At 40.8% G+C, this 13,213-nt stretch overlaps 2 protein-coding genes across 2 annotated transcripts; both read right to left on the minus strand.

Annotated features, from left to right (window-relative positions):
• Window positions 1-712: 712 nt before the first annotated feature.
• On the minus strand, window positions 713-4,466 carry atp5f1b (ATP synthase F1 subunit beta). Its single transcript, XM_066647341.1, has 10 exons — window positions 4,309-4,466; window positions 3,258-3,431; window positions 2,957-3,131; window positions 2,757-2,878; window positions 2,482-2,666; window positions 2,178-2,336; window positions 1,972-2,094; window positions 1,665-1,877; window positions 1,219-1,420; window positions 713-1,083 (listed from the first exon to the last, which is right to left on the minus strand). The coding sequence occupies exons 1-10, from the start codon at window positions 4,412-4,414 to the stop codon at window positions 986-988; spliced, it is 1,557 nt and encodes a 518-aa protein (XP_066503438.1). The 5' UTR covers window positions 4,415-4,466; the 3' UTR covers window positions 713-985.
• Window positions 4,467-6,780: 2,314 nt separating this feature from the next.
• LOC136672135 (transmembrane protein 275-like) lies at window positions 6,781-12,477 on the minus strand. Its single transcript, XM_066648087.1, has 2 exons — window positions 12,347-12,477; window positions 6,781-10,603 (listed from the first exon to the last, which is right to left on the minus strand). Exon 2 carries the CDS (start codon window positions 10,560-10,562, stop codon window positions 9,990-9,992), a length of 573 nt encoding a protein of 190 aa, XP_066504184.1. The 5' UTR covers window positions 10,563-10,603; window positions 12,347-12,477; the 3' UTR covers window positions 6,781-9,989.
• Window positions 12,478-13,213: the final 736 nt, after the last annotated feature.

Genomic DNA, 13,213 nt, shown 5'->3' on the forward strand with positions numbered 1-13,213 from the left:
TTTTGAACACAGTATCACGTCTTGTCTTTCATAACCTTTTCATTATATCAATTCACTCATCCTAAGGTTTAGTCATTCTTACATAAAATTACATTTAAAAAAAATTTTGTAGGGGGTAGGAAAACAATCCCAGGTTTTAAAATCAGGTGTAAATATAATTTTCTCAGCCTCAGATATGAAAAATTATTTTGGCAAAAGGTGAATCACCTGGGCTTCCCAAGAAAAAGTAAAATGTTACCAGATTGGTCCATGGATGATGCTCATTGGGATTACTGAGTGAGACCATTCTGGTAGAAGGTTCTTTCCCCTGTATGGGCATGTGCACCTTTGCTGCAGTTGATGAACAATCTAAATTTGCCTTTACAGAGCTGAAATTCTGTAAATCAAAAGTTGTTACTTGGCCTGGCCTTGGCCCAGGGATTTGAACACACAACAAACCAAGTATTTGGATTGCACCAGTGACTAAACTTGTAAGAGATGATTAATTACTAGGTTTGGTTTAATGTATTTATAATATGCAAGCCGGACTTCTACTACAGTTAGGATCTTTAAGAGAGAAGCCAGCATTATACATGCAACTTTAAAAAATATACCACAAATATCCCCCTAGATTTTGCACAGTTTACACTTTAAAACTTTCTAGAGGTTTACAGAGTGTATAGATCCTTGTGGTTTATTGAGTGCACTATAGCACTATTCAAAAGGAGGCCGCTACCCTCGTCTTGGACACAGTTTATGGTAATGGGTGGCTGCCCAAATGGTTCTGCACTATTGTTAGTCTAGCTGAAATTAATTTGCTACAAAATTAAACAAGACAGTTCACGGTAAAGACAGATTTATTTCCATCTTAACTGGAAACATTAAATAGAACTTCAGGATGACTTACAATACAGGTACAATTGTTTCTGAATGTGACTTTACAAACCAAGTGCTCCAATTTCTCTCTTTTTCTAACCCTCCCCAGACATTTGTATGACAAATTCATTTATGAATGCTCCTCAGCCAGTTTCTCGGCCTTCTGAACGACCTCCTCGATGGGACCCACCATGTAGAACGCCTGTTCGGGCAATGCATCATACTCTCCTGTTAAAAAGGAAGACAAACTTCAGAAACCCTGATCTACAGGAGTGCCAAATCCTACAATGATCCTCATACAGATCTACTGTTAAGTACATCCTGAACATTAACATAAGCACAACTATAGGATGACAAACAAACCTTTCAGAATGCTCTGGAAGCCTTTGATGGTATCTTTAAGGGGCACCAGCTTGCCCAAGTGCCCAGTGAAGACCTCAGCCACCTGGAAGGGCTGGGATAGGAATCTCTGTATCTTGCGGGCACGAGCTACAGTCAGCTTATCCTCCTCAGATAACTCATCCATACCCAGGATAGCAATGATATCCTGCAGAGACTTGTAGTCCTGTAAAGAAATACGAGGTGTAGCATGAGCAATAATGCTAAAGAGAAAAGGTCCAAATGCAAAAGCAGTCTTACAACTCCCAGTCTGCCTAAAACGGTTAGGCAAAATATGCTCATACACTTCAGCAGTCTTGTTGCAGTCGTTAGTATTTAAGTATTTAAGAAAATCTAACAAGTTTAAATATCTAAAACATGCAGAATTCCCAACACTGCATTCAAGCATAAAGCGGCAATGCTTCTCGCACCTGAAGGATTTTCTGGACACCACGGGCCACATCATAGTGCTCAGCTCCCACAATATTGGGGTCCATGATACGGGAAGTGGAGTCCAGAGGATCTACTGCAGGGTAGATACCCAACTCAGCGATGGCACGGGACAGCACAGTGGTGGCATCCAAGTGGGCAAAAGTGGTGGCAGGGGCAGGGTCAGTCAAGTCATCAGCAGGCACATAGATAGCCTACAAATCAACATTAAAAATAAAATTCAATTTAAAGTATATTCAATATTAAAACACAAACCAGAGCATAGTTTACTTAGAATATGGCACAAACCTGTACAGATGTGATGGAGCCTTTCTTAGTGGTGGTAATTCTCTCCTGCATGGTACCCATGTCAGTGGCCAGGGTTGGCTGATAACCCACAGCAGAGGGGATACGACCTAGCAAGGCAGACACCTGCAGGATAACCCAAAAATTTAAATTTAGCTACTAATCTAACAAAATAGAATTACTGAAAGACTGAGTCTATAAGTGATTACCTCTGATCCAGCCTGGGTGAAGCGGAAGATGTTGTCAATAAAGAGCAGCACATCCTGTCCCTCTTGGTCACGGAAATATTCGGCAACAGTGAGTCCAGTCAAAGCCACACGGGCACGAGCGCCTGGGGGCTCGTTCATCTGACCGTACACCAGGGCGACCTTTGAAAGCAGGCAGAGTCTTGTTAGACAAGATTCCACTGCAGTATCCAAGCTTGCCCACTTATTTAGGAAGGAGACCTGCCACACCCCAGTATGGGCAAACAAACCCAAGATTAGAAAGATACAATAAGCTGTTCTGAATTACCTTGGAGGTGGTGTCCTTCAGGTTGATGACACCAGACTCAATCATTTCATGGTACAGATCATTTCCCTCACGGGTCCTTTCTCCCACACCAGCAAACACCGAGTAACCACCATGGGCTTTAGCCACATTGTTGATCAACTCCATGATCAACACAGTTTTTCCTACACCAGCTCCACCAAAGAGACCTGGACACATGAGGAAGGAATAAATAAAATATTTAATAACCAACTTCCCTTTTACAAATCAATTTGATGGGAACTGGAGTTTAGTCTTACCAATTTTTCCACCCTTTGCATAGGGGGCAAGAAGATCCACCACCTTAATTCCTGTGACCAGAATCTCCTGTTCCACACTCATGTCTGTGAACTCTGGGGCTTCAGCATGAATGGGGGCAGTCCTAAATACAAAAGGAAAAACTTAGTATTGGCAAACATACTAACTTCAAAAATAAAACCTGAACACAGAACATGCTTACGTTTTTGTTGTGATTGGTCCTCGTTCATCAATGGGCTCGCCAATGACATTCATGATTCTGCCCAAAGTCTCGGGTCCCACAGGGATCCTGATAGGGGCACCAGTGTCCAGGACTTTCTGGCCACGCACAAGACCCTCTGTACCATCCATAGCAATGGTACGAACAGTGTTCTCCCCTGGAAAAGAAAAATATTATGAAACATCAGCTCATCAATTAAGTACATGCTTTTATTAGGCAGTTACTATATATTCCACTTAAAAATTACTCCAAACTATTTTTGCTTTATCACACATGAACATACCAAGGTGCTGAGCCACCTCCAGGACTAGCCTGGTGTCACGGCCAGCCACTTCCAGGGCATTCAGAATGGGAGGCAGGCCCTCGTCGAACTGGACATCGACCACGGCACCAATAACAGCGGTAATCTTTCCAGAGGCGGTAGCTGCGGCTGCTGCTGGGGCAGCATAATCCCTGCCTGCAACAGGAGAATATTTATTCAGATCATCTGAATCATCATGCTTCCTGATCCATATACTTCCAGTAAGTTAGATTAATCACCACAATTCATATATAATGGCACTTTAAACTCTAAAATTTCAAAATGAAACCAAGAGAAGGGCAGGAAAATGTCAGTTTAGACAACAGCTTCTTAAGTCATGCCATTCAGCTTTTAAGGGGGAATACAAAATAAAAATAACAACAAAAGCTTATGTCAGCTTTGTATGCATGTACTACACGATTAAATGAGAAACGAATGAATCCCCAAAACGAATCCATAAAAATAAGAAATTAACTGCCGCCTTGTCAGTGACCTCAGGTCAAAACATTAGCCAGCTAGCTTCTTCATAATGCAGAGCAGACGAGTCGGGATCCGGTTAGCTTAGCAACATTCACTTTTATGTGGACGATTGCCAAATTTGTCAAAAAGAACATGTCATTCTATTGAAAAGGAACATGCTCAGGTAAAGTAAAGCTCGTGTACGCTGTATTTTCTGTAATGGTCGTATTTACTGACATGCAATAACTTTTGATCTGCAGTAACATTCATCTGAGCTAACCTAGTTATCGCCGTCTCCCCATGACACATAAAGGTCATTCCGGTTTTACTGACAACTGAACGCTACTGCTGTTCACCAGTCGAGTCCGTTGTACAGCCAATGTATTTCCTCATCAAGCTGACATGTAATTCACGACGAAAATAATGCACTAATGAAAAACCCATTGATTAACGTCTGAGGCCTGTACCGGCCGCATGCTGCCTTTCGGCCTCGACGCCACCGCGCCTTTGACTTGGACAGAACCGCGCTGAAGGGCCATTTCTCGACAAAACGACGAATAAGAGCGCAGCTTACGTGAGAAGAGCGATGCTGGAGCTCCGGTAAAAGCCTTCAGGGGGCTGACCCCGGGCTTCAGAGCGTGCAGCGCTCCGGTGCAGCAGCGTCCCACAGCTCCTAACATTATTAAAATGGCTGAAGGTGGAACGAACAGCAGAGCTCAGGGCTTTATATACAGACCGCTCCGGACCCGCACTACGCGTGCGCACAGTACAGCCGCGTCAACAAACGCGCATGCGTCCTTCGTTAAATAAAAAATGATTCAATACAAGTGACTCTTCTATACAACATCCGATTCCATTATTCATCATATATGGGTAGAACTTTAGCTTTATTAGCGAATATAAGCTAATTTAAAATGCAAAATAATTCTTATTTAGTCCCAGTATAACATTTATAATATACATTTCTTATATATATATATATATATATATATATATATATATATATATATATTTTTTTTTTTTTTTTTTTTTTTTTATATTATTAGTGATTGATTTACTGATTGCTACTGGTAGGTAAAGGGCATCAAAAATGAACAAAACCTTTTATAAAATAATTAATCTACTCCAAGCATAACACAGTAAATCAGGGTACTCATTTTATTAATGGGGCCATGACTGCATTTATTTAGTTGTTAATGGCTTTTTACATTGTGGCCTCAACTGAACTATCGTATCCCCACCCTTTAGTTGTCCACTAATGTTTTCCCTAATAAGGAAAATAACTAAGCTGCTTATTACCTATAACAAACATGACCAAGGGCTTTTAAATCCATACTGTGTCCATGTATTTTATTTACTCTACCTAACATACACCAAGAAGAGCTTGGTAAATTCTTGTGTTATAAACCACAAAGTGCAAAAATATGTGACACATGGGGTCACAATCCTGGAAAACTCAACTCTATTTGTGTAGAGGTTACAACAATCGTGTTTCACTTGGGAGTCGGTTCTTTTAGAAAAAAAAGATTCAAATAACGATTCATCAAGGAGTGTCAACTCTGAAGGACAACTCTGGCAAAGACAGAGCGGCATGGAAACGAACGGCAGGCTGTCTCCTACTTTCTCTTTAAATATCCAGACATATGCTCTACAGAAATACTTATGACGGATTTCTTGCTAAACTCGCTTTCAGGAAAAATTCGGAGCATCTGAGAAAGTAAATAAAAAGTTTGACTAGAAATTACCCAACTTCTATCTGATTATTTGTGTACATTAAAGATGGAGCCCAAGTGTTTTTATAAAACTGTGATCCCCTCCAAAGTTACAAAGACTCACAGAATAATTTCATTCCCAAAATGAAGCTGTCTTATCTGTGTATTTTAAGGGCTTTCCTGAGAAAAATATGAAGGTGAGGAACAAATCAGTATGACTGAAACTACAGTGCCATTACCTTTGCAGATGCCAACATATTTATTCAGCAAGTAAACAGTAATGGATTTAAAAGGGCACCCTTCATTCCCTTGTTATTGGCAAATGTTTTTATAAAAAGAATGCAAAATGCCTTTTGTCTATTGTGGTTTGTACTTACTTACAATAAACAAATTTTACCGAAAAAAAAAAATAATGAGTAGTTTTAGATTAAGAGGTTAATAATTTTAATTTGTGCAGCACTGTGGTAATATAAATCATACAGCTCCATTGCCCTGGGGAAGTGTGTTCAGTCCCTGCCTCTAAACATTGTGACAAATTTGGTGTTTCCCCATGACTCTGGATTTTCTCTGAGCACTCCAGTTTCCTCCCTCACTTCACAGACGCATGTTTGTATGTGGATTGGCTGTGAGAAAAGTATGCATAGGTGTGTGAGTGTGTGTGTGATGCTCTGTGATGGACAGGTGCCCCATTCAGGTTGTTGCCCTGGAACCAGTGATTACAGCTAAGCTCTGGACCCACCATGAATAAGATGAAGCAGTTTCAGAAAATTAATAAATGAATAAAGTAAATGGAATAAGAAGAAATATTAAATGTCAGTATATAATAGTAAATCAGAAAGAAAGTAGTGGGAAAACATTAACTTAAATTATGAGTAAAATGACATTTCCTTAGATACAACGTAAAACTTGATCAACTGTAATTTTACAACCATGTAAACATCACTGTTTAGCCGTGATGGGCCCTTAATGGTTGTTTAATGAGTCAGAAGGGATCTTTTGCTGTTTAATGAACTCCAGACCCTCTGCCCTTTAGGTAACAATGTAATGTATTTAAATCCCACATCTTTACAAAGAGTACATCCCACATCAGTGCAATGCAAGTTCAAAAATGATTGCAATGTATTAATTCTCAGAACTGTATAGACTAAAGTTTCATTACATACATTTTTACACATGGGTAATTGTGTTTTCTGAAAACAAAACGAAAATAGAATATTGTAGTCCATTTGTTCTTAGTGTGTTTTTCCACTTTACTAACCCTATCATGTAGTTTGTTTTCAGCCAGTACATCAATGTTTTCAGCTCTGTCATAAGGCTGTTTTAAAGTGGGGGAGATGGAGCAGCATGTCCAGATGGTGCTGGCCTGGTCCTGTGTAAACACCACTGAGAATGAACAACGTTCACTGCAACATTAGGATGTTTGTCCTGGATGCACAGGCACCTGCATGATAAGACAAAATTACAGCATTCTGTGTAACAAGATAATAAATCACTAAAGCATGTGACATACAATCAATCAATCAATCAAAGTTTATTTATACAGTGTTTTTCCCAACAGAAAGTTGTCACAAAGCAGCTTTACAGAGATCCAGGTCCAAGCCTCCTATGAGTGAGCCAGGGGCAACAGTGGCAAGGAAAAAACTCCCTCAGCACACAAGGAAGAAACCTTGGAAGGAACCAAGACTCATACGAGGAACCCACCCTCCTCGGGTCGACACTGGAGAGCACAACAGATAACAAAATAGAAGTCAAAGTGAACTGATGATAGATAAATGGGTCATAGTAATGTGAAGGTAAAATATTAGTTATATATGAGTATGAAGAAGGAGGAGGTGGTCAGTGATTTTGTGGGAGGTAAAAGCAAGTTCAGAGTTAATTTGAGATAAAACAGCATCCATTCGTGGCCAAGCATGATACTGTAGGTGAGACAAGGTCAGGATCTTGTACAGGATACACAGGGTCAGGGGCTGGACACCTGGAGACACATATCTTATATGAAATGCTACATATAGTCCCAATTAGGAGGAAACCTAAACCCAGAGGGAAACTACTGAAACATGGGTAAAACACACTGAACTTCAGTCATTGACCCAAGGGGAAAATGGAAGCCACAACTCAGTGATAGCCCCCTGAATTCTATCTAAGAGTGCTCAGGCCACACATTTATACATTTCAATGACTGTTAAAATACTAATACATTATTTATTGGCAATTTTGGACTATTCCTCATTGGTCCATTGATCATGTCATTTTGACAGATGACTGTTTTTAAGTTTTATTAAAAAATATATACAACAAAATTTTCTTCCAGTCTTTGGGTTTTGGAGATTTCCACCAGAAACAATAACAACTGCTAAAAAAGTTAACAAACATGTCAAGCAGTAGGAACCCAAATTTAAACACACATTATCTTCATCATAATCGGCATATTCTTCTCCGCTTAATCCATGTAAGTGATGAAGTGGCAACATGGCAAGAAAAAAGCCCAGGCATCTCTGCCCCCTTCCTGGATCCCTTTCTGGATTGGGGCCTTGATGTAGCACAAAGTTTTGTGTGGTGTCAGAAGCTGAGAGATCCCTGTAGGATCTCCCATGCAAAAAGGTTTGGAGTCAAGATCCAGACAAACATGATTCATAAAGCACCCTTATGAACGAACACTGTGTACCCTGCCCGGAAGAGGGTTATTGGAATCTATCCTTGGATCCAGGCCTGGGGCTAGTGTCAGAGGGCGAGCACCTGGTGGCTAGGCAGCCCACGTAACCCGACTAGGCTCAGCACAAAAAACAGTGTAGGAAGATTATTTAGACTCAGCATGTGGGTACAGCCCGTTAGGCAGAGGGTGGGGATGAAGCATGCAGGGCTATGCAAAGCAGTTCTTGTGATGCCCTGCTCCCAGTGTAAGAGAAACTTTATTGTATGGTAATTGTTTAGTAGTAGTGTGGGTAGTTAGCCTTGGTGTGTTTTACGAGGGCTGTGATTTTGAAATCCCCCAGCCATGTATGTACCTCTCTGTGTTGTTACCTCCTTTGTGGGCAAGCACTAGTCTGGGGGCTTTTCTCTGTTTTTTGACACCTTTTCTACGATATGAAAAGAGAACATTATTTGATTGAAGTTTCAGCTCACACTCTTTTTCACAGTGAGTCAGGGGGATGAGGTAGAAGCCTTTTCTTCTTTTCTCTGGTCTCACTGGTGTGAGGTCAAGGCATTGTGAGTAGCTTTTCTCACCCTGACAGTGTCTGCAATCAGATTGACCTGATGTATCTAGTAAACATGCGAATAAGACGTTCTGTAAAGAGCAGTTCTTAAACTTCTCATGGCTCACTTGAGATGTTTGAGGGATGCTGCAGAAAAATTGTGGTAAAGGTCTAAAAACTCAGTGTCCTGTGAGAGGTTTAATAATCTGCATACACTTGGTTGCCAGTTTATTAGAATTTCAACAACCTTTAATATTCAAAGACAATATACACACAGCAGACACTTTGTTAGGTAAACCTACTTGCATCTGCTCTCACTGTATGTTTTATCAGCTCCACTTACCTGTATAGGAGCACTTTGTAGTTCCACAATTAGACACTGTAGTCCATCTGGTCTCTGCATGTTTTTTCCCCCCTGTGCATCCTGTTCGTAAATGGTCAGGACCCACACAGGACCTTCACATAGCAGGTGGTATTTAACCTGTGATTCATTCTCAGAACTGCAGTGATACTGAAATGGTGGTGGGGTGTTAGTGTGTGTTGCACTGGCAAACTGGATCAGACACAGCATTTCTGTTGAGTTTGAAGCTATTATTTTCAGTGCTAGACTTTGAATAGTCTTCCAACCAAAAATATCTAGCGTCCTGTCCAAATGTGTCCTATGACCAATTAATATCTGCTCTGTTGTGGTGCTCTGAGGTTTCTGATCATTGAAGACCAGAGTGAAAACAGAAAAACAAAGTATGTAGCGAAACAGATGGACTACCATGGGTAATTGTAGAACTACAAAGTGCTCCTGTAGGGTAAATAGAGTTGATTAAGTGGACAATGAGTGTAAAAAACAAGACAAATATACATAGTACAGTGGCTGGTGTATGTATGTGCACTGATGGTTTACACTGTTTACACAATTACAGATACCAGCCCACCTGCTACTACATACACCCATCCATCAAAGGTATCTAAGGTAATGCCACTGAAGGATCACAACTGAAAGTATATTACTTGAGGAATGATCCATTCAAAGCACATCAGTATGCCAACATGGTAGTATGTGGTGGGACATGTAAAGAACTCTCAACTCTTCTGTGATCAGAGACGGACTAAACTCCCCATTTTTGAATGGGACACTGCAAAATTTCTATGTAATTTCCATATAATGCAATTAATCAGTAAGTTGGAACAAGTGTGCCTGAGCAAGAAATTCATAAAATGGTGCTGACCCTCAAAAACCAGAACCAAGCATCCGGTTCTAGCACTTTATCAACGAGCAAGACACATAAAATGTTCTTAAAAGAGATGATGAATTTAGATACAATTAACCTAATAAACTGGCAACTCGGTGCAGGCTACGTATCCATGTCATCATGTGAGGGACTTAGTGGACTGGTATCATCTCCTAATGAAGAGGAATTAAAAGATAAATGACTGTCATTTGACAAGTTGGTTGTCTCTGACGGGTGGAGCATGACTGCAGGTGAGTGGGTGGGGCTAGAGCGGCGGGAGGAGCATGGGCTGTTAGTTGGGCTCAGCTGAATGGCCGTGGTGTCCTGCAACGTGTGCTCGCTGGCCTCCATTTCGAATGCAGTGCCAGCCATTCTCATTAACCCCCAGCGGTTCTGTCTGGTGGTCTTGCTAGACGAGTGGGCATTAAACTGGCGACTGCACACACAGCATGCCCCAAAAAATGACAGCGCCACTAGCAGGAGGAGAGGCCCAATGATGAGGGGTGGGTTGTTGAGAGGCAGCATCTTGGCGAAGCCAAATACCCCCACTAGGGTGATGTTGATGCCTGCCAGCAAAATGCACAGTCCACAAGCACAGCACAGGGCAGGGGACGGGTGACCCTGAGCACGCAGGAACCTCCTCTGTCCAGATTTCTTCACTGGGGCAAGATGAGGGTCTTTATCAGAGCTGTTCATCCTTTTAGCAGGACCTGGTCTTCAAAGCTCTTCTAATGTATCTATAGAGATAATGAGCAAATTAATGTGGGGATTTGGAGCTCACTAACCCACAAAATGAAATGTAACAACCCAATAAATTTGTGAAACATATGGATATAAATGTATTGTGCTTCTTCTAACATAGAATGAGAAACACAAGGAGCCTGGAGAGATAAAAGTACTGTTTAAATGTGAAAATGAAAATGAGGATTTGCTGAGGTCTAGGATTCCAAACAGACAGCCAATTATTCTTTGATTTGAGAACTACGTATTTGACTATCTGGACAGCTCCACCTTGTTTCAGACCGATAGTGTTAAGCTGTTCTCACAGTGGAAGGAAGCATGCAACTACATATCTGAAGCGAGAGTGGAGACTGACATTTTCTCAAAGATAAAAAATGTAATTTACTGTTCATCAGATGGGGTCAGTGTTGCGTCAGTCTTGTTAGGAGTCTACAAGTCTTCTTATGCAAATGGATAATCTTGTATTTAATGTACTGAGGAAATGGATGTGTTTTGAATTAAAAAAACAAATGGTGATCTGTGATTTTACATAGTACTGTATTAGCCAAGCAAATTTTAATGAATACATAATTATACATCATCTAATTCACCATGACACCATGGTTATATGATGATATTGATTTTTATCCTCAACATCACAGTGCACCGAAAGCAAGTGATAAAAAATGAAAATGAGAGAATTGAATGGAGCAGAGCAGTGGAACATTTGCTGTGGGTAATATCCGTCTTCTTATTTGTTGTGTGGTTTCAGCAGTAATTCATGGATGGGGAATTCAATTACTGAAGCCAGGTCCAGATGACTGTAATGATGAGGACTCTGCGGGGGGACAAATTTACACTACCATATAAGTTTATAACAGCGTATGTCTGGAGACAGATCTTATGGACAGCTATTCCTCCACGGATCTAGGGCTGCAGGGAGGAGTTCACCAGGGATGTCCCAGGGAATTCATTAGGGATAGGTGATAAGGTGATAGTAATATAATCACTATAAAAAAAATTACAGATAGAATGAGGCAGTAGAAGGAGCATCCGGCCAAGAGCGGAAGGTCATAATGCTCAATGCCAAGTGTCATAAATTCCCCAGCACTGGACTGTGGAGTCGTGGATCTACATTCTTAGGAGTGATGTAGGTCTAATTTTGCTTTAATACCTTGGAATGCACTGAGGTGGCTATTCTGACCCAAGACGAATTATGTCACATCTGTATCTGACTTCACCAAGGTGCTCCAGAAATTAATATGTGGTGTAAAGCATTTTCAGCAGAGTAGAGGTTGTTATTGTCGCAAAGAGGGACACCATATAGAATAACAGTGTATTTTAAATGAATGCACATGTACAGTTCATATGAATAAGTGAAGAAAATTCAGGACCACCAGCTACGGAAAAAGATGTAAAACACCCAGATGTGGTACTTTACCATTTATGGAGTGTAGCCTTATTTACAGTGATAGCTACACCGCATAAAATGCAATCATTATAATAGCAGATAATACCACCATCTTTACTTCTTGCTTCTTCTCAATCCCAGCCCTGCGATAATCACCTACTCAGGTAAATTAGCCTGCAATATATAATTCCAACTCGTTATTTCTGATAAAGTTAGAACACTTTAAAAGGGAATACAACCTGTAGCTGGGTTTAAATCTAATTCAGCCACTAGACTTAGAAACAGTTCATATTCACATTCACAGAACAGAAAAAAAAGACTGAACAAAGAACAGAAGAATGACACTCACCAAACGTCTGCTCTAAAACTATAAAATGGCGAGTGTTCCAGGTTTATAACTGCGGCTCACTGAAAATGTGACTCCACGAAAAGTGGTCAATAAGCGCATCAAGTCCCAGTGAGTCACATCCTACTGCGGATTCATAAAACGCTTTGTGTATTAACCACCCGTTTTTAAACAGAGCCCGCCTTCCTCGTCTCTGATTGGCCGGGGCTCACTTAACCATTGGAATATGATTGGTTGGCCATTCTCATACGCAGCGCGAAAAACGGACAATCACCAAAACGGGTGGGGGAACTATAACTTGGCTACGGCTGCTCTTCGTGTCAAGTTTGTAGAAAGTTTTGTATAATATCCACAGAAAACCACAACACAACCGATTGAGATGCTGGAGCAGCCGCCTATGAGACTAAGGTCAACATAATCAATGTTATTTGTTGGACAAAGGAGTATAAAACACCCACAAACTACATTTAAATAATTCCAGTCGAACTGGGGGTTGTTTCCTCAAGCAGGCCTTCTCGTTTTAGCCAGAAAACTTAAACCCAAAGTCAACCCTGTCCTACAGGAAAAGTACTGATTGACATTGTTAAAGGGAAATCCTTAGCTATGGGATTACGTTATCAGGCTAACTGGTCCCCTTTGATCATTAATACAGTTCTTATGACTTCAGAGAAGAAAATGCACTTTTAATTTTTGACCAAAATCAAACAGACTTACCATAGCATGCGCAGCGGGCCTGCAAAACTGTTTACTTGTCTGGGGCCAACGTGTTTGGAAGTGATCTCAAAATGGCCCATTTCCTTTTTAAGGACATGTTTTGGCTTGGATACCGTATTTATCTGTTCTCTGGCCTGTCCCTAAAAGTCCTTAGTG

The sequence above is a fragment of the Hoplias malabaricus genome, chromosome 16, assembly GCF_029633855.1.
Source record: "Hoplias malabaricus isolate fHopMal1 chromosome 16, fHopMal1.hap1, whole genome shotgun sequence".
NCBI lineage: Eukaryota > Metazoa > Chordata > Actinopteri > Characiformes > Erythrinidae > Hoplias > Hoplias malabaricus.

Excerpts from the sequence above, each read along its gene's own strand:
- atp5f1b (XM_066647341.1), bottom strand. The coding sequence starts at position 4,414 with ATGTTAGGAGCTGTGGGACGCTGCTGCACCGGAGCGCTGCACGCTCTG. Across the intron at positions 2,879-2,956 it reads GGACCAATCACAACAAAAAC|GACTGCCCCCATTCATGCTG; the intron begins GTAAGCATGTTC and ends TTTTGTATTTAG. Across the intron at positions 2,095-2,177 it reads TCACCCAGGCTGGATCAGAG|GTGTCTGCCTTGCTAGGTCG; the intron begins GTAATCACTTAT and ends GTTATCCTGCAG.
- LOC136672135 (XM_066648087.1), bottom strand. The coding sequence starts at position 10,562 with ATGAACAGCTCTGATAAAGACCCTCATCTTGCCCCAGTGAAGAAATCT.